The sequence below is a fragment of the Manis javanica genome, chromosome 14 (assembly GCF_040802235.1).
Source record: "Manis javanica isolate MJ-LG chromosome 14, MJ_LKY, whole genome shotgun sequence".
In the NCBI taxonomy this organism is placed as follows: domain Eukaryota; kingdom Metazoa; phylum Chordata; class Mammalia; order Pholidota; family Manidae; genus Manis; species Manis javanica.
Genome location: NC_133169.1, coordinates 11,309,790 through 11,337,352, shown reverse-complemented (window position 1 = coordinate 11,337,352; position 27,563 = coordinate 11,309,790). Strand labels below are relative to the sequence as shown.

Genomic DNA, 27,563 nt, shown 5'->3' with positions numbered 1-27,563 from the left:
TGCCTGGCGCTGCTCAGCCTGTGGGGCCCCCTGTCCCTGCCATCCTGTGGGCGCCTGGCTGTGCGGTTCATCCCTCTCTCTTGGTTCCCTCATCTCTCTGCCATCCTGTGCCCTCCTTTTTCTTTCTTTCCCCCCTTTTCATTCTCAGCCCACTCCTATTTTCCCTCCCTGTATTCTAACCCCCGAACCTTGCCCTTAACTGGTCATAATACACAATTTAAAATATTTTGTTAGAAAAACATGTTTTATGTTCTGCTCTCCCCTCCCCCATTTTATTGAGATGTAATTGGCATAAAACACTGTATTGGGTTTAGGTGTGCGATATAATGATTTGATCCTTGTACATGTTGCTCTATGACCACCACACTGAGCCTAGTGAATGTCCATCACCATACATGGCCCACGTTTTTTTTCTTGTGATGAGAACTTTGAAAATCTACTCTCTTGGCAACTTGCAAATATACAAACAGTATTGTTAACTATAGTCACCATTGCATTCCTAGAACTTATGTTCTCTGTTGTTAATTTTGAGTCAGGTCAGTTTTTAAACAAACACTACTGTGTCCCAGTCCAGTGGTAGGTGCCTTCAGCATGTGATCGCAGGTGATGTGTCCAGGAAGAAGCCATTCCCTTTGATTTGAAATGAGGAAATAATGTCTAAAAGAGGTTAGGGACCAAAGCTACATATCTGGCATGAAGGCCTCATATCTGGCATGTGTATCTTTGATACACAATCTTACATTGGTTTCAAATGGACAGCACAGTGGTTCAACAGTTAACCATATTATTAAATCCTCACCCCCTCGATTTTACAGTATCACCGACTCTATTCTCCATGCTGCACTGCCGTCCCTGTGACCAACTTGTATTATGACTGGGAAGCAGGCCTCTGCGATCCTTTACATTGGCTTTCTCCATTCCAAATCCTGAGCAAGCAAAACCAAACCAATTCTCAAGTCGACAGAAATGACATTTTCATACAAATTTTTAAAATTCATATAAAAAGCCCTCCCCAACTCATGTGGTCTATTAATCTCAATTATTGGAGTATGGCCATTCATTCATTTTGTTATGAATATAAAATTACCTCTCCCAATCTTGGAAATATTAATACAGGGAAAACACACCATGGCAACCACTGTAATGTTCCTAATAGTCTTTTTTTCCAAGTGATTTTTCCATCATTGACATTTTACTAACTACAAAGTTTTTTAGCAAGAGGCCAGGTAAGATGTGTCAAGTACTGAATTCACAAAGATGAGTAAGATACAGTCCCTAAATCTGAGAAATGTTCAACCTGGAGATGATTTTTAAACTAAAGGAAAAGAAGTTATTTCTTAGAGCCAGAAAGCTTTATCACTTCTTATGAAACTTTGGACAAGCTATATTGAAGCGCCCTGTGCCTCAGTTTCCTCATCTGTAAAATGGGTAGAATGGTGCCTGGCATGTAGTAAGTGCTCAGTAAGTGTTAGTGTTTCCACTGTCGCTGTTGTTGTTTCACTGCCACCCCCATTATCACTGCCACTGTCCCTTCTTGGCACCCAGGGGGCACAAAGGGAGCCAGCAAGTGGGAGTTCCTTCCTCCTCCCTTCAACTTGCTGGTTGAAGTGTGCCATTAAGAAATATAAAATGCTGGAGGATTTTATACATACTTTTGTGTAAACAGAAAAAAAAAGGTGCTCCCTGGTGATGATAACATCGCATAGCCTTTCTGAGCCTCAGGTTCTCTGAAAACTGAGATAATGGTATCTACCTTGTGTGGCGCTGTAGGGGTGGAATGAGATGGCACTGCAGGCAAAGGGACCACTTGGAGCTGGTGTGCAGTAGGCCTAACAAAGGTTGGTGCCGCGGTGCCAGTCATAGTTATTAGGGTGCTATTAGTATTATTGATCTTATTTCCCTGTGAGCCCCAGTTTCTTTGTCTGTAAAATGGAAATGATTATTATTAACAATGATACGAAAGTTGCTCCATTTTCCATCCTGGGGGGCGGAATGGTCCAAATCAGGGGTCCCCATGGTCATCTAGTTTTAGAAAAGCTTTGTTACTTAGACTTAATTTTATACATTTTATTCATTCTGGTAACATTCTTGGGTTATTCAAGATGAAGTTCCCAGTTTACCCCCGGGGATATCTGAGCCCCCAAAGGTTAAACATCCTTTTCTGGACCACATGCCCCGCTGGGGGTCAGAGCTGAGGGCAGAAGCTCTGGGGTTCTCCCCTTCTTCCTGGAACATCTCTCTGGGTTTAGGGAGCCTTTTAGAAACCCTGATGTTTGGGCCCCATCCCAAAGTTCTGAGGATGGGACGTCGAAGGCCTCAGATGGTGCTGAACATGGTTGGTTTAGGAACCACTGGACTGAATAAAATACAGACAGCACTACCCCCAATTTCCTGGTCTTAGCGTTGTGTACCCCCATACCTCAGTGCATGCTTTGCGAGTCTAACTTCTCTGCTAGGCAGGCCTGGGAGGAGCACAGAGGAATAAGAGACTGGATCCCTCCCATTTATCCTAGGTTTGGGCTAACTTGATGTGTGACCTTGGACAAGTTGCTTTCCCTCTCTGGGCTTCTGTTTCTTCTCTGCACAGTGGGGAGGGTGAACATACCCTTGTGTCCCCTCCAGTGCTGCTAGCGTGTGGTTTTCTCACCTGGGGATGGCACACTCTAGCTGGAAAGTGTCTCCTGAGCAGAAGCAGGGTCACCCTCTCCTCTGCCCCCTTGTTTGTCCTCATTCTACTCCTGCTTCCAGGAGGCTCGAACATCTTTGTGTAAACCATCTCTGGTATTTTTAACTTGTTGATGGAAAAATGATGAACTGAAAAGAAAACATGTTAGAATCCAGAGCATTCCACCCACTGCGTGTCATGGTTCAGCTCCTGGTCCCTTGGGCCCCCATGTGCCACAGAGCCTGGCCTTGGGCGGTGCTATGGCTTTGATACTTGGTCTCCTGCTGCCCTGGGGGTTTCTGCAGAGACACTTTCCCATGGAGGGGGACGAAGCGCGGGAGAGTGCCCGGTCCACGTGGGCAAAGCATAGTCAGCCCACCCAGGGAGATGAGAATTTGTTGTTTATGTTAAATATTTTTTTGTTGCAAAAAGGTAAATAGAAGCAAAGTAAAATGTTGATAGGGCTTATGTCTGGTGATTACATTTTTTTCTAACTGTATGTGAGTATATATTATGGTATATAATATGATATGATATAGAAATAATGACTTAAATGTGTTTCTTTAGAAACTGGATCAAACTATGTGGACTTTTTCTTGTCATATATCATATCCCCAACATTTTTCTAATTTATTTTTAAAGACTATTGCAGTATAAGGCTAATCATAATTTATATAGCTAGTCCCTCAGGGCTGGACATTTGGTTATTTCCAACTTAAAGTCCTTTTAAGTAATGTCAGGATGAACTGTATTCTGCTTCTGAAGCTGAAGCCTATCAGACAGGACTTCAGGGTCCATGAATCATTAATAATAACTCTTTATTACCCACAGAATCCAGAACTTCTCCAGCTGAGACCATGGTGTCCCTCTCCACCCAGGTGAGCTCATGTTCTTATGAAAAGGTCAGGGCAGCAGCACCTGGTGATTAGGATTTGGGGCTGGCACCAGACAGAATGTGGCTCAAATCTCAACTCTGCCACTTACTAGAAGTGTGACTGTGGCAAGTTGCCTGTCCTTTTCAGGACTCAGTAAAATGGGGTCATCGCAGTTCTCTTGTCCAGGGCTGTCGCAGCCAGGTAAAGTGTGGAGCAGTGCCGGCCCAGCTCACAGAACCGGCTCCGTCTAGTGGCTGCTATTTCATCTTGAAGCTTCCGGACACCACTAATGGCTTAGCTTGCGACTCAGATTCAGTTCATCTGAGCCCTTCCCCTGTGGACTCCTGGTGTCATAATTATCTGGAAAGAGGATTACCTCTGAAGCTGCTCAACAAATCCTTGAGTAATCCAATTTCCCATCCAATTGTGCCTCCTCCTGTGGTCTCTTAATTCCCTAAATGCTAAGCTGGGAGGCTCAGCCACGGCTGGCGCTGGACAGCACGGGGAGGGAGCCCAGGGTCCCACACTTTAAAACAGTTAATGCAGAATCATCCAGGCACTGACTGAAGCAGCTCCAGGGTGTGGAGTCAGAGCACTGCCAGTCCAGGCGGGGTGCAGGGCAGCCGACACTGGCAGAACCTGCCAAGGCGTGCTAGGCTGTAAGCCTTTCACTTGTTCTCTGATCTGATCCTTACATTAACCAAGATTCAGGGTGCCAGTGCATACAAGGGAGGAAAATTTATACCCACGTGCATTAAGAAATCTGCCCATGTACTTGTACATTGATGATACCAAAAAAGAAATCTACCCAATGTTACATAGCTAGTAAATAGTGGATCTGGGATTCCAGTCTACGCTTTTCCCAGTTTGTGGTGGTACCTCCACACTGGCACAAGACCCATAGGACAGTGTAGCTGTTGAGTATCTATCTCCTCTGTGGCCAGCGCTGGGCCCCTAAACTCTTGGTGGAGAGGCAGATGGGATGAAATCCCCACCTGGTATAGGCAAGGTGTAGATACAAATAATACAGATAATAGTACTGACCTTGAGGGTGACAGGTCAGAAGTGGAGAGGTCCATGAGAGAGAAAGGAATGCCTTGGGTGGGTCAGGGAGTGGGTTAAGGAGGAGATGCTCCTGGGTTGGGTCCCAAATGTTGGCAGAATCTGCAGAAGAAATGTACTTATGGGGAGGGATGTCTCTTTTAGGCACCTACTACTACTGAAGATGATGAAAATACTCTCCCTAAAGATTCTGCAAATGCAACAAGCTTCCCAGGTCAGTACTGGATATTTTTGTATTCCTATGGTTTGTAAGGGCACAAAAGACTTGTATCTGCAAAAATCCTTTCTTATCTGAAAATGTTGGCAGAAGGCCATTCTGTCAAATGAAAAGGATTAATGGCAGAAATAGTCTTTAACTACCTCATATAGTCCAGTTTGATATCGTTAGCTATGACGTAGTGAGGGGACCATAAGTAGAATGGGACAAATCAGTGAAATATTTCATGTATGGCTCAGAATGCAAATGCATGAAATGTCCTACACACAAAACTACTGGAGTCGGAGATGGAATTATGTTGAGGGAAATCTGTTTCTCAGGAGTCCTGGATTTCAATGCTTCTGGTTCCCTATACTGGGAACTCCAGGAAAACTTACCAACATTTGCACTGAGAAAGATCATAGGTCCTGTGTTTGTTTTACTATATGAATAGAAATCATGGAGGTTCAGTAGTTGAACAGTTTCATTAGATGGCTCTTGGGTTTTCTGAGGAAGTCATCGGCCTTACTGCACTTACCTGAGTGGATTCGTGCCTGCACCTGATGCTGGCTGCCTGGGCTGCACCCTGCCAATGGCAAAGCCCTGCCATAGTGCAGTGCACCTAGGGAGAACCTACTAACTACCCAGGGCCAAGTCTGCACAGCTGGGGACTCGGCAGGAATTGAACCATCCCTGCTCTCCAGTCCAGTGGGCAGGTTCTGAAAAAGAGTAAAGTAGTAACTATTAACACAGAGCAGAGTATGGTAGGGGCCAAAAGGGAGGCTTAGGTACGGCAAAATGGAGTTTAGAGATCTGAGATGTCCAGTTGGGGAATCACAGAAAGTCCACAGAGGAGGAGCCATTGAAATGGGCCTTGAATGATGTGGGTGGGATGGTGGGAAGTTGGGGCAGCAGTTCAAGGGCTGTGGTGGGTGTGTCTTCTCCATCTGCTCTCAGTGATAATCTCATCCAGCCCCATGTCTTTAAAGGCCATCTGTGGGCTGATGACTCCCAAATTAATATCTATCACTGACCTTTCCACTAAGACTCAGACTCATCTCTCCAACTGCCTAGTTGACATGTCCACTTGGATACCTACCAGAAATCTCAGACCTAACATACCTAAAACAGAATGCTTGATGTCTCCCCACCTCTGACCCAAATCTGTTCCTTTCTATCTTTGTCATCTCAGAAACTGACACCACATTTACTGTGTTGCCTGGACCTGGGGGGTCAGGTGTGCTTCCTCTTCTACCCCTCACCCTGCGTCCAGGCCCGTAGCAGGTCCTGCCAGTTGTACCTTGAGATGTGTGCATCCCCACTGCCAACACACTGATCCAGTCACTGTTCTCTTCCATCCTGCAGGACTATGGGAGCTGCCTGCTGGTCTACTGGCTATTAGTCTTAATCCCTAATGGACTCTTTTCCAACCAGCAGCCAGGGTGACTCTTAAAAGACAAATCCCAGTTGTCCCTGGCTCATACCACCACCCGCCCCCCCCAGAGTAAAAACCAAAGTCCTAACAAAGCCGCTAGTCCCTGGGGCATCAGGCCTTCTAGCTCTTCTCTTCTCTATCTCGCTCACTGTGCCCTCTTTGCTCTTCCACATATGCTCTTCCCCAGGGCCTTTGCACCTGCTGCCTGCTTTGCCTGTACCTCTTCCTGTGACCTCTACTTGACCTGTTCTTTTGCATATCCAGGTTTCTGCTCAATGTCCCCTTCTCAGGGAGGCCTTTCCCAGCCACCCCATCTGACAGCCACCCTGCCCCTGTTGCTCTCTTCCCTGTGCTTTACTTCTCACCACTGCCCTTGTCACTCTTGACGTCACATTACATGTTTATTTCTTTGTCTCCCTTGATTAGAATGTAAGATCCAGGAACAGTTTTTATGTCATCCTTTTTCTCTGTGTCCCCAAGGCTTAGAACAAAGCCTGGCACATGATAGACACTCAATAAATATTTGTTGAACGAAGGAACAAGTACAAAAGATGTTGAAATATTAGTAAATGAGTAAACCAAGCATATTGCTTCCAGTAAACAGCTGTCTCTGCCAAGAGACGTAGGATAGGCTTGGAGAGACCTGTCCTTGCAGCCAATACCCTACTAGTCAGGATTCATGGCAAAGCCTACATCCAGCGGGCACCCAGAGTGGTGACTGCCAGGGGCATCTTCATCAGCAGTGGATCTCCTGTCGGGGAGAAGAGGCTGAATCTTGAGTCCATGAGCCTGCAAGTATCTGTTCCTGGGGAGAGAGAATGATGGCCATGCTTAGACGCACTCTGGATATACTGAATGTGCCCAAGCCAGGTCTCTCTCTCGGGCAGCCATGGGAAGGACCTTTCTATGGAAGGACATGGCTACTTGTAAAGCTAGTTTGTTCCTTCACTCATTCAATGAAATTTTGGTGAGCCTGCCTTGTGCTAGGCGCTGTGTGCGCAGTTGGGAGAGTAACAGTGACAAGGACACGTGTGGCCCCTGCTTTCTCAGGGAGCTCGGTGCAGAGGCGAAGCTGTGAGGTGACTGGGAGGGCACTTACCCAGCTCAGAGCGGGGTCACTTCTCTAAGGAAAGGGCATCACTCACGTGCAATCCAAAGACCGAGTAGGGACTGGACAGCAAAGAGTGTCCTGGGAGAGAAGAGAGAAGGCACCGTGGGAGGAGAGAGAATAGATGGGGTGAACCATTGAAGCCCACGTGGCTGGGGCTTGGGTACCAAGTGGGGAGACAGACAAGAGATGAGACGCCACTGGAGAAAACGGCATCCAAACACTCGATATAAAACACCTGAGCCTCCCATCATTGTCCTCAGTGGCGCTGCCACTGACGAGGTCCCCAGAGCTTCTGGTGTCCTGCGCCCCTCCGTGCCTTGTGGGGGCAGGCTGAAAACACCCCCAGGAAAGCCTCTTTGAAAGCGAGCGGGAGTCTGGCTGGCCGCAGGAGCTCAGAAGCTCTGCACGTGAGGCGGATTTTCTTGCTGAGGGGCAGAATCCTGGGGTCTGTCGGATTTTGCTGGGGTGACTGGTCTAGAGCTGAGTTTGGCCAGGCAACTGGAAAGCTGGTGACAAGGTGGCCCGTTGAGTGGCAGAGCTGCCTCCTCCAGGGCTGAGGCTCCTTTGAGGCCTTTGATGGCCCTAGCCAAGGGGTTTTTCTCTTCTTCCTTTTCTTTCTCCTCATCTTCGCCTTCTTTTTCTCTAGTGCAAGATTCCTCTTCGGCTGCACTGCCCACTTACCTGGTGGTTGGCGGAAGCCTGGCCTTCGGCACGCTGCTCTGCATTGGCATCATCCTGAGGTGAGATGGGCCCGGGATGGCCCTGGCTTTGCCTGTGCTAGGCTGGTGGCAATGGTTAGGGGGCCACGAGTGACTCCAGATACATTTTAGAGGTAGAGGTGACAGGATTCGAGGACAGATTGGATGAGGAGAAAGCAGGAGAGGGAGGAGTCAAGTGTGACCTTCAAGTGCCTCGCTTCAGCCGCTGGGCAGGTGGTGGGCTATTCCCTAAGCCTGGAATCACTGGAGGAAGAATGAGTGAAAAACGGGGGTCTACCTTGGGACCCCTGGGCTTGAGGTTTCTGTGAAAGCCCCACGCGGATGTATTCGGCAGACGGTTTAGATTGTGGCCAGCATGTAGGTGGGGTCGGAGTCGTGGGAGAGGGTGGGAATAAGGTCGTGACTACCCTGTGGAATCCCAACATTGGAAATTTGTGTAGATGAGGTGGAGCTGAGACAGTGGCCTGAGAGGGAAGAGAAGAACCAAGAAAACATGGCAGTGAAAAGCAGAAGGAGAAGAATGTATGTTAGATGCTGAAGAGAAACCTTAGGCTCTGGAATTGCTGTATGAAGACAGGACCTTCCCTGTCTTCCAAGACCTAGATACTAAAATGATCAAAGTGCCACACAAGAAGTATGTACACAGGTAAATCCTAGGTGCCTGGGATCATTCCATGTCTCAAAACAAGCAGACCTGGGGGGATACCTTTAAATGCTCTGTCCTCGGGCTCTTTCCCGGCCACGATTAGGAGACCCTCAGGCTGGGTTGGTGCCCCTCTGGCCGCTGCTGCAAGTGCCCATTTCATCGTAGTCTCTCTCTTGCTCCAGGGGGGTCACTGGTTTTGCCATTATTGCCAACCTTGCAGAAAAATCAGCTAACAGGGCTCCCCATGGAGGGGCAATAAAGAAAACTTCTAATTTTACTGCCAGAACTTATACATTTTGCATATGCTGAAGTCCTAAAAGAGATTGGGCTGGGCCCTGACTTCGGATGGTGGTTTATGATGATAATAAAAGTGGAAGAGAAACTTGGGTCTGCCCTTTCTTTCTCTTACTTTGTGTGTAACTCTTTAGGGACTCTAGTTGGTGATTGTGAGAGGTGGTTTGAGGGTATTTGGCAGGAGGCATAAGAGCTTGGCAGAGCGGTTTCAACACGACAGCTCACTGGAGCGTCACAGAGACCCTGAACGAGAACTTGGCCACCCGAGGCGGTCTGGGTTGGAAGATGAGCAAGATGACAACTTAGACTGAGTTCAGGGTTGTTTCCACTTTGATCTCCCAAAGAAGCAGTGAGCAGGCTGCCTGAGGACCCTTGTTGGTAGCATAGCCAGGACTAGAACCCGGGTCCTGAGAGTCCCTGCCCACCATGCTAGGCTGCTGCCAGCTAAGAGGTAGAGTTAGTTGGCTTTACCAGTCCACTGCTGGCCAGTGGTGTCCTTAACAAGCAGTCATCTTATTAACCCCCTGGGTTTTAGCCACTAATGGAGAAGCGTCAGGTTGGGCAATGGGCACCGTGTTTAACCTCATTTGCTCACCTACTGGTGGTGCTTGGACACTGGCTCGTTGCTGCACAACCAGTCCCTGGATGCACAGCCAGGGCAGGTGCCCCATGCTGAGAACATATTGGTAATTTATTTCTTAGCCCATGAGTTTCCGTTTCCTCCAAATGTGTTTGGAAAAAGACCAGTTATATCAAGTGATGAAAAAAACCTCTCCTCTCCCAAAGTCCCTCATGTTGAGAAAAGGGCATAAACATAGAGAATCTGTGGGAGTTTGGAAGTGCCAGGATGGTGAACCGCAGTGACCGCCAGGCTGGCCACGCTACAACAGGCAGAATGTGTGAGGCAGGTTGAAGTACATCCTACCAGTCCATGATACGGTTACTTTTCTTTTGAATACATTATTTTGTGTCTCAAGCAAAGCATAGTATTTTCCTAAATGTTTTTCCACCAATACCACTGATAATTTAAAGAAATTTAAACATGTCATTGAAAAAGATGGGCCATCTTCTTAAGTGGACGTTGTAACTTCCAGGGGCCAGGTCTCCCTACCCTACTCCTGTGCCTCGGCAATTCTATTTTATGCTGTATCAGTCCTGGGAAAATAGGATTATCATAGCAGAGAATTACTTCCTGCACATTTATCTAGAATGACACTATTAGGTGAGGACTTTCCATGAATGTACCTATGATTTAAACCATTTTGCATTGAATGCAGTGTTATAAAATCCCAGACTCTCTCACTTCCATGGTGAGGACAGGGGGACTTGCACAGAAGTGGGTGCCCTTGGACTGGAGGTATTTCCTGCTAGGTCTGGGTTTTTACTTCTTATTTTTTTTAAAGAGTGACAGTTATTATGAATGTTTTTTAAAATGTCTTTTAGCTGCAGATCCTTTTCTTTAAATAAAATGTTACGAAACTCAAATATACAAAATAGATAAAAGGTGGAGGTCGAGGGGCAACTAAAGTCTGACAGTTCAGATGTTGGTTCTTTCTACCTGCCCCACGCCCCCTCCTAGCCGCCAGGCCTGCTCAGACCCCAGCCCAGGTTGGGATAATACCAGGTGTGGCTGATATCAAAGGCCCTCTGAGCTTAGTGATTTTGCAGCGAGTGTCTCATCCACTCCTCAACATATTTCAAGAAAAGGAGAGCCCATCTTTCTTAGTTGTTTATCCAGTTGCTTTAAAATGAAACTGAGGACAGAGACTGCTTTCCATATTGGTTAAATAACATTAAATAATATCAGTAGAGACTTAAGTTGTGATATGTGGCCATTTGCTATGTAGTCGTAATTTGTTAAATTCTAACAAATAGAAAGAAGACATCATGCAAAGACAGCTACTGTTGATTTTTAAAATGCAAATGTGATCAAAGTCTACAAGTGCACGTTATAAGTGTACAGCTCCACGAATTTTTGCAGAGTGAACACACCCATGTAATCAGCACTCAGATCAGCTCTATAAAATTTAGATGAATTTCCTGAGTCTTTTTCCTCTGCCTAGTTGCTTGTTTGTTAAGTAGCAGTGAGTAATCTGTGTCTACAATTCTGAATCCTGCCTGTTGAACTTAGCATTAATTTTAACCTAAGCATTTTTCACATTATTACAAATTCTTTGTAAACCTCACTTTCATTAGCTGCAGACTCCCAATTAGGCAGATAGACCCAAGTTCACCTAACCAGCTTCCTATTATGGGGCATTAATGTTGTTTGCTTTTATTAACACCACTGTGTTGAACATCTTTGTGCATATAGCTTTGTCCACAGCTGTTCTATTTCCTTAGGGTGTATTCCCAGCAGCCGCATTTCAAGGTCAGAGAGTCTGAATATTTGGAAATCAGTGTAAGGACTCTGTCCTCAGTTCTCATAAGAGGCAGGAGAATTCCACCCAAGGACCCAGCATAGCTCAGTGAGCACCCCTGCAGTGCCCCCTTCCTGTGTAGTGCCTGAAGGGTGAAACCCTAACATTCTGCACATTGTTTATTTCATTTCCTTTATAATAGGCTAAGAGCCAGTGGCAGATTTGCAGCCAACTATCAATTATTTATCATAACAAGGACAGGAATAGCCTGTCGATATAAAAAGAAATCCAAGGAAAATCCCCAAACCTTGTTTTTGACATTGGTTTCCCCTCCTCCCTCTCAGCCCTTCCTGGAGTAGCTGATGGTGGTGGAATTGAGGGGGCCCACCTCGGCCCCGCTTTGGGGTTAGCAGGCAGTACATTAGTGGGCCACAAGGTGGGAAGCAGGAGGGAAGGAGGTGCGGCTCTGGCCCTGGCTGCCCAGCACAGTTGAAGGGCTCTTATCAGGACTGAGACCTGACTACCTTTGAAGATCACAATCACTGTCTGTCTTTCTCTGGGCTGTCAAGTGACCTTGCTCAGTTACCGTGAGCCCTGGCGGGGGGCCCAGAGCCGAGCAGTGTGAACGAAGCTGTGATCAGAGAGATGTCTATCTCCTTCCTGTTTAACATCAGCTTTCCTGTGAGATGAGTCACTTGTGCCCGAGTGGTGCCCACCGCTGAGTGTGAGAACTCACTAGCATGGTCGGTGGGAGTGGGCTGTGGTGTAGGAAGGACTGGGGGGACAGGACTATTGGAAGCTGATGGAACAGGGGGGGTTGCCTAGGGGCAGAAGAGCCCTGCTGCCTTTAAATCGCAGTTGCAGATTATCTGCCTCCTGCCAGCCTTAATCTGACTCTGGGGCCCATTTCTTTTCCCCACCAAAAGAGTATTCTTTTTTAAGTAAATGGATTTGGGACTGATGATGTGGACCTGTGGGCAGCCTCTGGAACAGGATGAATTAAGGTCTCCGTGCTATAAACAGGTGCCTCAGTTTCCCCATTTATAAATTGGAACAGTGATACATACCTATTGTTGAGGTGTTTTTGAAACTCCAGCTCTCCAGAGTATTGTGTAATTCCTGGTGGCAAAATAAAGAGCAGACAGAATAAATAGTTATCACTCAGAGCTGAACCCCAGGAGTGCCAGGCCACCGGGGCCGCCAGCTGTTGGTGTTTTTCACTAGGATTCCTCACAGGAGGAACTAAACATTTGTGTGGTTTGTCTTTGTGTGTCTGTGTGAAGGTTCAAGAAGACGTGGAAGCTGCAGGCTCTGAGAGAAGGCAAGACGAACATGCACCCACCGTATTCTCTGGGACAGCTGGTCTCTGAGAGGCCCAAGCCCACCCCAGTGCTGGTTCCCCTCATCTCCCCGCCAGTGTCCCCCAGCAGCCTTGGGTCTGACAACATCTCGAGGCACAGCCGGCCAGATGCCAGGGGCCCTCAGAGCCCTTATGATATCAGCAATAGGGACTACTTCTTCCCCAGATAGTTGGCTGGGTATGCTTGGCAGGTTGGGGGGTCAGACCTGCTGAACTGTGTGGACAACGCAGCATGAACTGGCTTAGCAAAAGACGCTTTCACTGCCGTTCCAGTTCGTCTCAGGTGTGTGGGGCCTCTGGTTTCACATCCCAGAAGGGCCTCACAGAAGGTTCTATGCTGGGTGAAAATAGATTTGCTGCCGCTGTTCAGAAGGAAGAGGTGGTTGAGTGTTTGAGCCGCCCTCACCTAAATGCTCTGCTTAAGGGGATCAGCGTGCACTCAGGCCTCCATGGAAAGAGCAGTGCCAAGGCCCCACTGGACACCCAAGTGGGCAGAGTTGGGCAGTTGTGGAGGCCTGGGACCCACCAGGCTTGGTGTGGACAAACTGCTGGCTGCTTGCATGCCCCTTCCCGCGAGCTGCACCCGCAAGCAGGAGGCCTGATTTCCAGTCAAAGACTCCCCTGGTTGCCCATCTCCTGGCCCACTGCACAGTTTCATCTTCTAGCTCAAATTCTTGAAACCCAAGTGCCTTTATAATTCAGTTTTTCTAGGCCTGAGGACAACCTTCCTTAAACCACTGAGGCTGGGGAAGGCTCTCACCTGTCTGCACCTGAAAAACTGCTGAGGAGGATGGATAGTATCTCAGGGCCTGATGGTTTGATGTGGAATTGTAATTAGTTCCTCATTAGCATTTTGCTGAATGCAAATGATAATCCTAGGCACTTGCTGAATTCAGAAGCAAATTACTGCTCAGTTTCCCGCTTTGGATACCAGGACTTCCGCAGGAGGGAAGAAGAGGCTCTTCATATTTCCTGTAGAAAAGCAATGTTCTCTGTCCCCTGCCCCTGTCCCCCTCAAAAGAAGGGGGGCTTCTACCATTGGTTTGATCAAAACTGTTTCACTCCAGCTTTGTTTTGTTTCCAACTGAGCCTGAGTAACTAGGGACGATGAGATACTTAACATGAAAACATAAAAAGAACCAAGCAAGAGTGTCTTTTAATTCACTCTTCAAAAAATTGCTATTTTCTCTTGAAAGGGTTGGAAGACCCAGTATTAGCTGAGTGTCAGTATATAAATAACTTGGGGCAAAGCACAGTCATTTTGTTTAGCACAAAATGGAGCCATGTGAAAAAGGAGGAGGAGAAAAAATATTTCCCCCTAGTAGAGAAGAGACTGGATTCATTCTAAATTTTGTTTTTGTCTTAAAAAGTGAAAAAACAGACTGCCTCATCTCTAATTAGGGGAAAAGCAGCTGGTTAACTACTCCCCCAGGCGGCGGTGAAGGAAATGGTATCCAGCTCCCACCTGGCCGTATTGCTGGGAAGCAAGCCGCCTACAGTTCCCAAGCAAGGTCTGTTGAAAATCCCCACCTGAGGAAGCCAGGAGCCCACGGTTAACAGAGGGAAGTTTATTGAAAAAAAGAAAATCCCTTACCTTGGTTCTTTGGTCTTTTTATTTAGTTCCTTGAATTTGATTCAGTTCCACTAGAATCGAAGCACCCACTCGGTGTCTAACCAGGACATGCCACTAAATCACTTGAGCTCACTTTTCAGTCCAGGCTTTGAATATTCAGTGATGTTAGTGGTTATCCAAATAAGCACGCTCAGGTATCATGGGGCATCCTGGAATGAAGTTATGATTAGAATCGGGCATGTAACCACAACTACAAATGTACCAGACCACCAAATTTTTCTAGTAGCCTACCTACCCTTTTCAAAAAACAACCACCATCAAGGGACAGGTGGCAGGAGGATGAAAATGACCTGTTTTATTTACCATTCGCCAGGTTCAAACAGTTACTATCTTGGGCGCAGAGGGGTTTTCATTGCTGGCTTTGTAAATTTCAGCCCCTGTTCCTGCTTTAGGCAGCTAATCATAAATTGACATAAGTGAGGCAGGTGGGTTTTTTCCTTTATAAAGTTTCTCTGAGGACAGCAAAAATGCTGTTAAAGGAAAATAGCAAAAATGAGACTCTGCAGATGAGAAAGGGTGATTCCGTGACCACAGTTCTTTGACTGTACAAGGGTCTACGCACATGTGACATCACCAAAGCCAGGCAGAGCCCTGCTAATGGAAGATGTGAAATCCAGATAGCTCATTATTGCTGAGAGCTAGGCAGCTTTGATCTCCAAATTGTTATTGCTTTCATTATTATTGTAACGGAACTGCTTTTTTTTTGGATACCGAAGAGGGGTATTTTTTTCCCCCTTTATTTTATTTTTTATAAGCTAGTGGAAATGAAGGAAAAATATTCGTCTTCTCTGGGTGATAGGCCTAGCTCAGGATACTGTAAGCTTTCTCTGTCCTTGAATTGATGATGGTCAGTGAACATGTGTTTCAACCCACAGGCCATTCTTACCTGTGTTTCTGCAGCCAGCACACGCATGCTTTTATTCTCAACAATGGTGGACTCTTGTAATAATCTGCTACACAGCCAGATGTGAAATGTAAAACAAACGACAATAGCAATTTTTTAAATTGAAGTATCGTTGATATACAATCTTATATTGGTTTCAAATAGGCAACACAGTGGTTCAACAGTTGTCCATATTAAATCCTCACCCCCCTAGTGCGGTTACTGTCAGCATAGGGAAATGTTGCAGAATCATTGACTATATTCTCCACGCTGTACTACTGTCCCTGTGACCAACTTATATTATGATTGAGAATTTTTGTGTCCCTTTATCCTCCCTCCCCTCCCCCACCCAGCCCAACCCCTCCCCCATGGCAACCATCAGTCACTTTCAGCATCTGTGAATCTACCGCTGTTCATTCTGTTTTGCTTTGTTATATCCCACGAATAAGTGAAATCATTTGGTATGTCTTTCTCTGCCTGGCTTATTTCAGCTAGGATAATACCCTCTAGGTTCATCCATGTTGGGGGCAGCAGCAATTTGTATTAAATATGACAACTTATCCTGCTGGGTGGGAAAAGTTGAAAAATATGCTGGTTCAAGGTCTAAAGTGGTCATTAATTCTTGTAGCCTTAATGAAAAAAATTTTTTTTGTTAATGTCAAGGAGGTATCCTGGAATGTGCCTACAAAGCCTTTGGTAACTGAGAGCTCTTTACGCTGATGGAGCTTTGCCCTTGCGGTTGTTTGCCAGGCTCTGGGCTCCACGGAGTCCCCTCTGCCACTTCCCTCCTGTCCCAAGGGAAGGAAACACCTTTACGAGGTGCGGCATCTTCTGCGGGAGCAAGGTTGGGGGCGCACCTGGGGTGAACAGAGCCCAGTGGGGCAGGCTGGGAGGGGGCGTGGTTTGTGGGGTTCCTGCAGAGCGTTCAGGAACGCCTCACCTGGGCGCCTTGGTGCTGAGCTATATCGCCAGCAAATACATTTGCCATCATCAGAGCTTGAGGTTGACCCATCCGGGGAGGAGTCTGACAGCCAGCTCCAGGTGGAGTTGGTGAGAGATTTATCCCAACTTGGAGAAGCAGGAACAACTGGTGGTCCTTCAGAGCGTGGGAACGAACGCCGGCTTTCCCCTGCGGCAGTTGGAGGCAGGGTGGATACCGGAAGGAACGGCCGCTGGCTCAGGTTCCGTGCTGGCGTTCCCCAAAGGTCCTTCCAGCATCATGTCCTCCATGTGGGCCAGCACCAGCAAGTTTCTATGACAACCTTAATGATTATTAAGGACCAGTGTCGGTTTTATGAACATACGCTCAAAAGATCTGCTGTAGAAGGAAAGGATTGGAACAGCAAGTAGGAAGGCTGTTAATAAAACCGTGTTTGGAAGGAGCTCGCACATCTATTAAATAGAATACCTCAACTTCATGTTGTTTTTTTTCCGGAGAGAAATAATAGTTTCTAAGTTTAGTTTTTATTTTTTTACCTAATTACCTGAAAGTAAATACCAAAGGCTGATGTCGTTTGTATATGAGGCAAAGAGTCAGTATGTTTTTCAATGTCTTTTCTTTTCATCAGCTATTTTGCATTTAAAGTGAAAATTGTAAATGTGTGAAATAAATAATTTCTGAAAATATGCATGAGATGTGATCATCTTGGCACCTGTCATGGAAAACCAGGAGTGGGAGGGGGGCTTCCCTGATTAATGAGGGGAAAGGAGGGAAGATGGGTTTAAAATTACAAAGCACCATTAGGCAATGGGCCTCCCCTCAATGCAGGAGTCAATACCGATGCAGAAAGATCAGATGAAGTGCAAGAAATAAGTTTCGATTTCTCAAAAGACTTGAATTATGAAAATATTTCCCAAAATGAGTCCTGGGGTTTCTGGAAGGGGTGTGGGTGCTTCTGCCATGTTTACCATCATTACCAGCTGATGGACACATGGGGAAGGAAGAGGTAGGGCCATTATTCGTCAGAAGACTTTATCGGAGTGTTAATGGTGTCACAAAGGCAGCTCCGTACTCCTGATTGTCAGCCTGATCTGTTTCCTCAAGGGGTCTTAGGTAGGCAAAACTTGGGGCACAGCCATCCATCTTCCAAACAGGAAAGCCATCCTGGGGATGCTTTGTGGATAAAAGTTAGCTGTGTAAACAGCTTGCGTCTGGGGAGGCAGAAACTGCAGGGTAGCCTGGAAATTGTGTAACTCAGACTGAAAGCTGAAGTGTGAGGCCCCAGCATGCAGCTGCACGCCTGGACAATCAGAGAAAAGCCCCAGGACAGTCCCTACATGGCCCACCTTCTTGAGGAGGCTGCAATCTCTTTTTGAGGTTGGTCCTTGTCTTGCAGAAAGTGACACAGGAAACAGATGTCTCCCATGGTGGCTGGCTTGTGTGGGCTGTGCAGAGCGGGTGCAGGAGTGGGCATAAGGAATGGGAAATAGAAGAAGGTGCTCCTTCTTCCCCATAGCATCACTGTCAGGATGACATGGTTATGATGCTCTTTCCAGAAAAATTTGGAAGAGCAGATGGTGATTCTTGTAGAGGATGGCAAGGAACACTTAGTTATTGGAACAGCCACTTAGGAAAGCATTTTCCTGATTTGTTGAGGCACAAGGAGACCAAACCTTTCTCCCTATCTGGAGGAAGTAATGGCCAGAGGCAGGAAACTGCCAACCTGCAGTAGCAGAAAGGTGCTATTGGAAGGCTTTACACTGTTCAAAAGAGGCACCACCCAAGAGCCGGGCTGGGGGCTCAGGGCAGCCCCTCTGGCAGAGTGGCAGTCAGGTGGCCTGGCTCTGTGGCCTGTTCCTTAAACAATTATGACCAACAACCGCAAACCTTGACCATTCTTTAAATACTGGCCAATCCCTAGTTTATGAATATGCCTGTCTTCTGCAGCTGTATGTCACTTAAAATACAATATAAAACACCACCTCAGCCACGTCTGATCTCATAGAGTTTTAGGTAACAACCCAACACATGAATAAAATAAAGTTTTGCAGTAAAATCATGACACGTTCATACTACAGGTGTATGTAAAATTCAATAAAGGATGTTCCTTCTTCTAAGATAACTTCAAGTGGCTTAATAAAGCTGCCCAGTGTCCACTAAGAAAATATCATAGGGAAGCTACATTTTCATATTTCGTTGTGATTTTTAAAAGAATGAAGTTTATTGGGAGGACATTGTATTCTATTTTGGTTTCTAGATGTATGTGCTGTACAAAAAGGGCCTTTAAATGATTGTAAGTGGGGCGCTGGAGCCTGTGCCCAGCAGTAGAGGAGGGAGAAGTGGGAAGAGGAGGAACATAGCACCCTGCATGCCCGACTCATGTGGCCGGCACGTTTACCCTGCAGGATATAAACATACATTGGCCTACAGTGGAGCTATGAAATCACCACGACCAGCAGGGATTGAAGGTCAGCGGGTCTGATGTGGACCCCAGAGAGCTAAATAAGCCCCCAGATCGGTCTGGCAAAGGTGGTCATGAACCCCAAGGGCGACTACAAACCGTGATGGTTTGTATGACGAGGTGGGTGCTGGGAGGGCCCCATACTTCAGGACTTGGCACACTGCAGAGGATATTTCCACGGGTAGGTCTGAGGATCGGGAGAAGCCCAGACTCCAAACGCAGGCCCTCTGAATCACAGTAGCAGGTGTCTGTCTACATGAGTAAGTTCTGTACGGATGCTGCTGTGCAGCCAGCTTTGAGGGTCTGTGTGCCGGAGACCACAGTCTACAGCAACACGCTACTGCGGGTATTAACTGGGAAGCAAAATCCATGGACTAGTGAAAAGGTACACCTTGGGCCCTACTGGTAACCTGGAGTCTACATTCCCTTTCTTGGTAGAGATGGCCTATTGAAATTAGCTAATAATAATGGCTACCAATAGTGGGCCCATCAGCATGTGCGCTATAAACAGGACTTTTTTCTCATCCTAATGATACTGCAAGGTGAGTCTTTCACTGGCTTGTAGATATGGAACTGAGGCTTATATTGGTGAAGAGAGTGGTTCAAGATACCTGAACTGGTTAAGAGGCTGAACTAGACCCCAAACCTGGGTTTGCCTGTTTCCAGGCCAATGCTCGGCCCTCACCATGGGGCCCAGGCCCCCAGCCACTGGTGACTACCTGGATGGCCCTCTCTTTGCAGCCCCTTCCCCAGGCCAGGTGCCTCACCCTGCGCTGGGTGGATCTTAGCCCGCTCACGTCGGAGGGGAGATGGACCTGGATCCCTCATTTGGTCTGTCATGTCTATCAATGAGAGCAGGGGCTCGAAGCTGAGCCCGTGGGAATCTGAGCCCACAAACAAGGCTGCCCCTGGGTGGCCCTGAAGCGGCCAGACCCCAGTGACGCTCACCTGATAGGCAGCCACAAAAGAGGATAAGTTGCAAAAGGAAGTGGCTGCAGCCAGTTCCTTACACTTAGTGATCAGAAGCCAAATCAAACCACTTCCGCTCCACCTTTCTCAGCCCACACCTGTGGGCGCTCCGTGAATGATTTTGTTTTCTCCTGCTGCTACTGTGGCATACAGGTTAACGAACTTCCTCAGAATCCTCAGGTTGTGCTTTACGTACAGTGTGGAAACCTTATGTCCACTCCCTCTGAAAGGGCGAAAGGTCACTGCGCTGTAAGGGCAGGTTTTGTCTGGGTGGTAAGATTCTTTCAGGGAATGTTCACTGAATCACTGTGCTGGCCACAGGGATACAAAAGGAACCAATCCCTTCCCCAGATGCCAGCAGTCCGCCGCGCCACATAATTAAGGAGCAAATGCTGTCTCTGGGAGCACATGACTGATATTCTGTAGGGAAGGAAGGGATATAAATATGGAAGCGGAGGTGAAGACAGAGGAGGAGGAGGATGGTTCCAGGTGGAATGCAGCTGCCCAGGGCGAGGCCTGCCAAGGGCTGCTGCTGAGGGCAGGACGTGGGGCATCTTGGATGTGCACTATGTGGGGCAGTTCCGCAACATGCTAAGAGCGTCACAAAGTCACGGATGACTAGATTCGCATTCTCTTCTTTGCATATTTAAAATTTTTTCGTGACCATGTGTGTTTTTACCATTAAAGAAAGCTTTTCATTAAACAGTTATAATCCCTCTATTTAGGAATAGCTCAACCAGGACTGCCTATGAAAAATAATTTACTAGGAAGTACAAGAAGTAGGTGGGGGTCATAAATAAAACAAAATTGCCTGTGAGACGGTAAGTGCGGCTGGGTGATGGGTACAGAATGGTTCATTATACTAATCTTTAATCTTTAAATCCTTGATATTCTCCATTTAAAAAAGTGCAGGGATTTAGGAGGAATGTTTCATTTGCACATACACCATCTAAAATAATCCAAAATGAATATGAACACATTTTTTCTTAACTATCCTTTAATGTAAACCACAATTCTTACTCATCAACAATACACTGGTTGATTGCTTGATAAACTAATTGGCTTCTATATGCACAAGTAATATACCTTGTCTCAATTAATCCAAACTAGTAATTGTTTACTTATGAAAATAAATCAGAAGGCAATCTGAATCACTACAAGAAGGTCCTGTAGGAAGCACTTTACGTTTCCATTAAGATGATACAGTGACTCATACTATATGATTCACAATGTGGGGAAAGTAATTCTGGGGCTACTTAGGGATTTTGGAAATGATAATCCATGTGTCTCAGAGCAAATTCCCTCAATATATAGTAGTATGTTGCTTATAAGTTTCCAGGGTCCCGCAGGACTTCAGACTACTGGGTTTCAATGGAGGATCCTCTCCCAAGCAGGGGAGATGAGGTCTAGACCCACAGTTCACCTGCCAGACCCAGCCCAGGCTTTTCCCGGCTATCACAATCAAATCAGTATGGGACTGGCACAAAAATAGAACAATAGAGATCCCAGAAATAAACCCTCATTTATATGTTTAATTAATACATGACAAAGGAGGCAAGAATATACAATGGGGAAAAGATAGTCTCTTCAATAAATGGTTTTGGGAAAACTGCACCACCACATGCGAAACGATGAAACAGGACCACTATCTTACACCACACACAAAAATAAACCAAAAATGGATTAAAGACCTAAACGTAAGAGCTGTAACCATAAAACTCCTAGAAGAAAACATAGACAGTAAACTCTTGAACATTAGCAATTTTTTTCTGGATATGCCCCCTCAGGAAGGGGAACAAAAGCAAAAATTAACAAGTGGATCTACATTAAATTAAAAAGCATCTGCACAGCAAAGGAAACCATCAACAAAACAAAAAGCCAACCTACTGTATGGGAAAATATATTTGCAAATGATATATCCAGCAAGGGGTTAATATCTAAAATATATAAAGAACTCATACAATTCAACACCAAAAACAAAAACAAAAAATGAAAAACAAAACAAAACCCAAATAATCCAATTAAAAATTGGGCTGAGGGCCTGAAGAGACACTTTTCCAAAGAAGACATAAGAGATGGCCAACAGACACATGAAAAGATGCTCAACATCACTAACCATTAAGGAAACGTAAATCCAACCCACAATGAAATATCATCTCACACCAGTCAAAGTAGCTAGTATCAAAAAGACAAGAAATAATAACTATTGGTGAGGATGTGGAGAAAAGGAAGCACTTGTGCACTGATGGAGGGAATGTAAAATGGTGCAGCCACTATGGAAAACAGTGTGGAGGTTCCTCAAAAAACTAAAAACAGAAATGCCATATGACCCAGTTATTCTACTTCTAGATATTAGCCCCAAGAAAACAAAAATACAAATTCAAAAAGGCGTATGCACCCCTATGTTTACTGCAGCATTATTTACAATAGCCAAGGTATGGCAGCAACTTAAGTGTCCATCAATAAAGAAATGGATAAAGAAGAAGTAATACACACACACACACACACACACACACACACACACACAATGGAATATTACTCTGCCATAAAAAAGAATGAAATCTTGTCACTTCCAACAACATGAATGGACCTACAGGGTATTATGTTAAGTGCATATGTCAGACAAAGAAAGACAAGTACCATGTGATTTCGCTTGTATGTGAGCTCTAAAAGAATAAAACAAATGAACAACAAACAAGCAAACAAAACAGAAATAGACTCATGAAAAAGGAATAGCTTATATCTTTACTTTCTCATTAGCTTTTTGCAATGAAACCTTTAATGAAGTTGCAATGAAAAATTTAATGAAGTTATTCTGGAATTTTGAAGACTGTGGTTTTAAGTGCACTTCTTAAATGATTTTATCTAACTGGAATGTTCCTTGTGCGGGCCATAGTTATCCGAGGAAGCAATTTCCCTGAGGGTTGTTGATTGCCATAAAGAAAGGGGGTAGGAGGAAGGGTGAAATAGGTGAAAGGTATGAAGAGGTACAAACTTTCAATTACAAAATAAATAAGTCATAGAGAATAGTAGGGAAAATGGAAGTTCCCACAGCCAGGATGCTTACCTGACCCTAATCAAGTTGCTCACTGTGCATGGACAATAATGCAATTGGCCTACTGCATAGACGCATGCTTACATATTGCCAATGAGTCATTATTGTCTGAATTGCTATATAAAGACCTCCGCCCAGTGGGCTGTGTGGAGGCGGAGGTGAATTGCGAATTGTGGACTTGCTGGATGCTTACGTGATTCTAGTGCTCGACCTGCTGCTGCTGCTGCAAACAGCTTGGTATAAGACCTTTCACCCCCAACATTCCATTGTTGTTATTCAGTCTTACTGAATCCAGAGTGAACTTGCCTGGTGCTGAAACCCTCTGGCGTTACATTTGGCTTAGTCAGCAGGATTTGCTGCAGACCAAAAAATGGAATAAACTGCCCACAGGGGAGGGGTACTTCATCAGGCTGCCCCTATGGATGGTGAAATACTTCAGGGTACCCTTATGGGTGTGGGTGAGGAGATAGTTGGGTAGATCTTAACGGACACATGGTCTGAGGTGGCTTTCCTCCTAGAGGAGCGGGGCCCCCCTAGGACAAGGGGGGAGATGAAGGTGACACCTGAGGCAGTGGAGGAGGCCTTCTACAAAATAGGGAAATCCTTGGAGAAACAGAGTGCCTGTGTGGGGGTGGGAGCTGTGGGTTGATTATTTCTCACAGTGTTAAAAAAGGCTATAGATGAGAAGGACATGTGCCTGTGAGAAGCATGAGAAAATGCAGCACAGGAAAGCTAGCTGTGAGGTGCTGTGGAGGAGGTAAAGGAAGACGCGGAGGAGGTGCTCTGTGGAATGGTGAGAGAGCCGCCATCAGCTCTGGAAGTGGTGGAGGACGCATCAGAGAAGGACAAGGGGGTGGAGGTAGTGCGGAGGCACCAAGCCTCCTGTTGAAATCCTGCCCAGTTGTAGTAAAAAAAAAAAAAAGAAAGACACAGTAACCATGGGTTCCTCCGGGAGAGGTGCAGCTGCCTCCCCAGGTCGTGGAGCGCTCCATGTTCTGCCCCTATACACAGGCGGAGCTGCTGGATGTGGGTTTCTGGTTTCAGCAGAAACCCTTGGAGTCCGTATCAGCCTGGCTCCTGCACCTTTGGGATGGAGAGTATCCTCCTTTCTGGATCAGAGATGGGAAAGCTGGCTTCCCTGACAACTCACCGCGCCCTGTGGCAGCAACTGCAGAATACACGCCAGACCACAGGGGGTCATTCACTTCTCAAATGGCTTATGGCCGTCCTTGACACTGCATGGCCCGGTCAGGTGACTTACCATCTCCCCTCACTAGATGGCAGACATATGCTGCGCTCCAACAGGTGTCATGGGAGTTGGGCATGTAAAAGGCCATTTGTAACTCAGTAAATCATGGCCCAGACGAGGAGCTGTTTACCATGGGGATGAGGGATGTGGTGCTGCAGACAGTTCCCCTGTCCCTCTTTGGGCACTTAGTGGCTATCCTCGTTGCTTACTTAGGGCAGCCCATAAATGCGGTTACCTGTACTGTGGCAGATTTGGGGGAGGCTGAAGCAATGTGGGTACGGAAGAGAGTGCAGTCTGCTACTGAGAGAAAGGGTTTAAAGGGCCCCATGAAGGTCATGAGGACCCAGATATGGGCTGATTTGATAAAGGCAGAGCAGACAAAGGGAAATTGGATGGGGTGCCAAACAAAGTCTTACTGGAGCTGTGGCAACAATTGAAGCTGGAACAGGTGTCTGAGGACCCAGAAATGGAAGTCAGAGACAAAGCCACAAGTCTGTCCTGTGCGTCGGCAGGATTTCCTGTTGGAGGGTGAGCCAACCTCACCTGAACACTCACAGGAAGCCAATCAGGAGATGTAGTTTGGCTGAGGGGAGGGTTGAGGCACCTGCCTTGAGGGACTAGGTGGGGACCAGAGGCCACACGTTGAAAGAGCAATTCATTGGTTCCCAGTGAACGTACATGTCCTGGCACTGGGAGACACAGGAACCAAATGCTCATTGATTTACATCAACTTGAGAGGCTTCCCAGGACCCCCGCTGTTATACATGGATATGGGGGTAAGGCTATCAGACTGAAACAAGCCTAAATCCCATTGGAATATGGTGTCTACCCCCAAAGGAGTACACTGTGTATGTCTCTCCCATCCCCAAATATATTTTGGGGATTGATATCCTGCAGGACCTATTGTTACAGACCACTGCAGGTGAGTTCAGACTGAGGACACATGTGTTAAAGGCAGTTCTGAGGGGACATGCTAAGCACCTGCCCATAGCTGTGCCTGTGCCTCAGCAGGTGACTAACATCAAGCAATACAAATTGCCTGGAGGGCATAAAGATATTGGAGAAACCCACCAGGAATTGGAGAGGGTGGGTATTGTAAAGTCCACCCATAGCCCTTTTAATTCCCCTGTGTGGCCAGTGAAAAAAGCCGGATGGATCCTGGTGTATGGCCATAGATTACAGGGAATTGAAAAAAGTCACACCCCCTTTGCATGCTGCCGTCCCCTCTTACACAGCCCTCATGGACACCCTCAGTCATGAACCAGGGACATGGCACTGTGTTGCGGATCTTTCTAATGCATTTTTCTCCACAGATATAGCAAAGGAAAGTTGGGAACAGTCTACCTTTGTGTGGGAATGACGGCAGTGGACATTCACTGTCCTTCCACAGGGGTGCCTCCACAGCCTCACCATCTGTCATGGATTCGTAGCCCAGGATTTTGCCCATGGGAGAAACTGCCAGCGTGTAGCTATACCATTATATTGATGATATGCTCACTTTTGATTCTCTTTCAGATCTAGGAGGTGCAGCACCTAGAGGGCTGCAACATCCGCAGGAGAAAGGGTGGGCCGTGAACAGCACCAAGGTTCAGGGACCTGATTTGTCTGTCAAATTCTTGGGAGTTGTCTGGTTGGGTAAGACCACAGTTATCCCAGAAGGAGTCATAGATAAAGTCCAGGCTTTTCCTACCCTACAACTGTGGCATTATTGCACAAGTTCTGGGGTCTTTTTGGCTACTAGAGAGTGTTTATTCTGACCTTGGCACAAATTCTGAAGCCCTTATACCGTTTGGTATGAAAGGGTGTCAGGTGGGACTGGGATGAGGTGTGTACATCTGCTTGTACTGCTGCAAAATGGGCAGTCCAGGCCATGCAGGCCTTGAGTGTAATAGACCCATCAAGGCCCTGTCAGCTGGGTGTTCATGTGACTCAAGCCGGTATGGCTGGGGCCTCTGGCAGCAGCTTGAACAAGGTCGCCAACCGACTGGATTCTGGTCACAGCTCTGGAAAGGAGCAGAGGCATGGTGCGCCTTCATAGAGAAACAGTTGGCTGTGTACCACGCCTTGCTGGCTATGGAGCCCATCACCAGAACAGCCCTGATAAAGGTAATAACCAAGTATCCCACTGTGAGGTGGATTCGAGACTGGACCCAAAAGCTGTGGAGTGGTGTGGCACAGATGCCGATACTGGCCAAGTGGGGTGCGTACCTACAGCAGCGTGGTGCCCTCTCTACTTGCCCCGTGAGTGGAGAACCCCAACACTTACTGGGGTCAGTGACATATGCCAGTGAAAGGCAGGAAGAATTTGCTTTAGAGCCACTGGTAGCAGAGAGCCCTTATTGGGAGGGAAGAACCTCTATATCTGAAGATGCATGGTATACAGATGGCTTCAGCCATGGGATGCCCCCGAAATGGAGGGCTGTAGCTTTCCATCCTAAGACTGAGACAATATGGATGGAAGACTGTGAGGGGAAGAACAGTCAATGGGCAGAGTTGTGGGTCGTGTGGCTCGTGATCAGCAAGGGGCCCTCCCACTAGTTGTCTGCATTGAGAGCTGGGCTGTCTATTGAGGCTTGACTGTGGCTATTGACATGGTACCATGCCAACCGGTTGGCTGGTCACTGACCCCTTTAGGGGCAAGAGTTGTGGCAAGACAAATGGGCCTCTGGTCAGACTAAAACAGTTACAGTGTATCATGTGACTGGCCCTTTGCTGTTGGCATCCCCAGGAAATGATGAAGCAGATGAATTGGCCCAGGTATGTTGGCTGGAAGGAAAGCCTGCCTCTGATGTGGCCCAATGGTTACATCAACTTTCGCTGCATGTGGGGCAGAAGACAATGTGGTCTGTAGCCCGCTGGTGGGGCTTGCCTTTGACCTTTGAAGAAGCAAGCAGAGCCTGGCAGGAATGCACTGTGTGCTCTAAAAGGACTCACACCGAGTCTCACAGCAACCTGGGATGACAGCTAAGGGGCCAATACCCCTTGTCAGGGGGCAGATAGACTGTATTAGGCTTCTGCCCATATCAAAAGAGTATCAATATGTCATGACTTGTGTGAACACTGCTCCTGGACTTCTGGTTGTTTTTCTTGCATGTGGCGCAGACCAACAAATAACCAAAAGAGGCCTAGAACATCTCTCTGTGGTCTATGGCCAAGCACAGGTAATTGGGAGTGATCAAGGAACCCATTTTACTGCACATGCACTACAAGAATGGGTGCAACAATCAGGGATGAAGTGGAGGAATTGTTGAAGCTGGGGTTTAGCCACCAGAATACTATCTGGCTGCTAGCACCGACCACAGAAACCCCAGGGGCTCCGTTCAGTGCACAGGGCCTTGGATGTTTAGACACAAAGACCAGTGATGGCTGGCCCTCCTGGCACCTTGGGGGCAAGGCCTGGAGGCTGGCCTCCTGGGTATTCCTGAAAGTAATGGCAGAGTGGCCCCCATGGATCATGGTAGTGTACCCCAAATGGTCGGAAGGTAGAGCATCTTACTGGGGAGTTTTGTTTTATCATTATAGGCAGCACATGCACCTCCACTAGCACTATCACATAAACCTCTTGGTAATCCCCATAGGGAAAGGGGTAAAGGTATGTTATACTAGACCTGGATGGGACCCCTCTTGCCATGGTCCTATTACAGGACCAC

The 27,563-nt window shown here is 46.9% G+C and overlaps 1 protein-coding gene across 5 annotated transcripts in view; it reads left to right on the top strand.

The window, feature by feature from the left end:
* IL6R (interleukin 6 receptor) overlaps window positions 1–16,867 on the top strand; it is a 47,008-nt gene extending 30,141 nt beyond the window's left edge. For 3 of the 5 annotated variants that reach the window (XM_017655157.3, XM_017655167.3, XM_017655148.3), the window contains 4 exons: window positions 3,497–3,543; window positions 4,747–4,816; window positions 7,991–8,084; window positions 12,647–16,867. In XM_017655157.3, the coding sequence (XP_017510646.1) occupies window positions 3,497–3,543; window positions 4,747–4,816; window positions 7,991–8,084; window positions 12,647–12,893 (458 nt within the window). In that variant the 3' untranslated portion in view covers window positions 12,894–16,867. Of the gene's footprint in view, window positions 1–3,496; window positions 3,544–4,746; window positions 4,817–7,990; window positions 8,085–8,503; window positions 9,097–12,646 lie in introns of those variants that run through there. The other 2 variants (XR_012125076.1, XM_073221669.1) reach the window with 2 other exon arrangements.
* The last annotated feature ends 10,696 nt before the right edge of the window (window positions 16,868–27,563 follow it).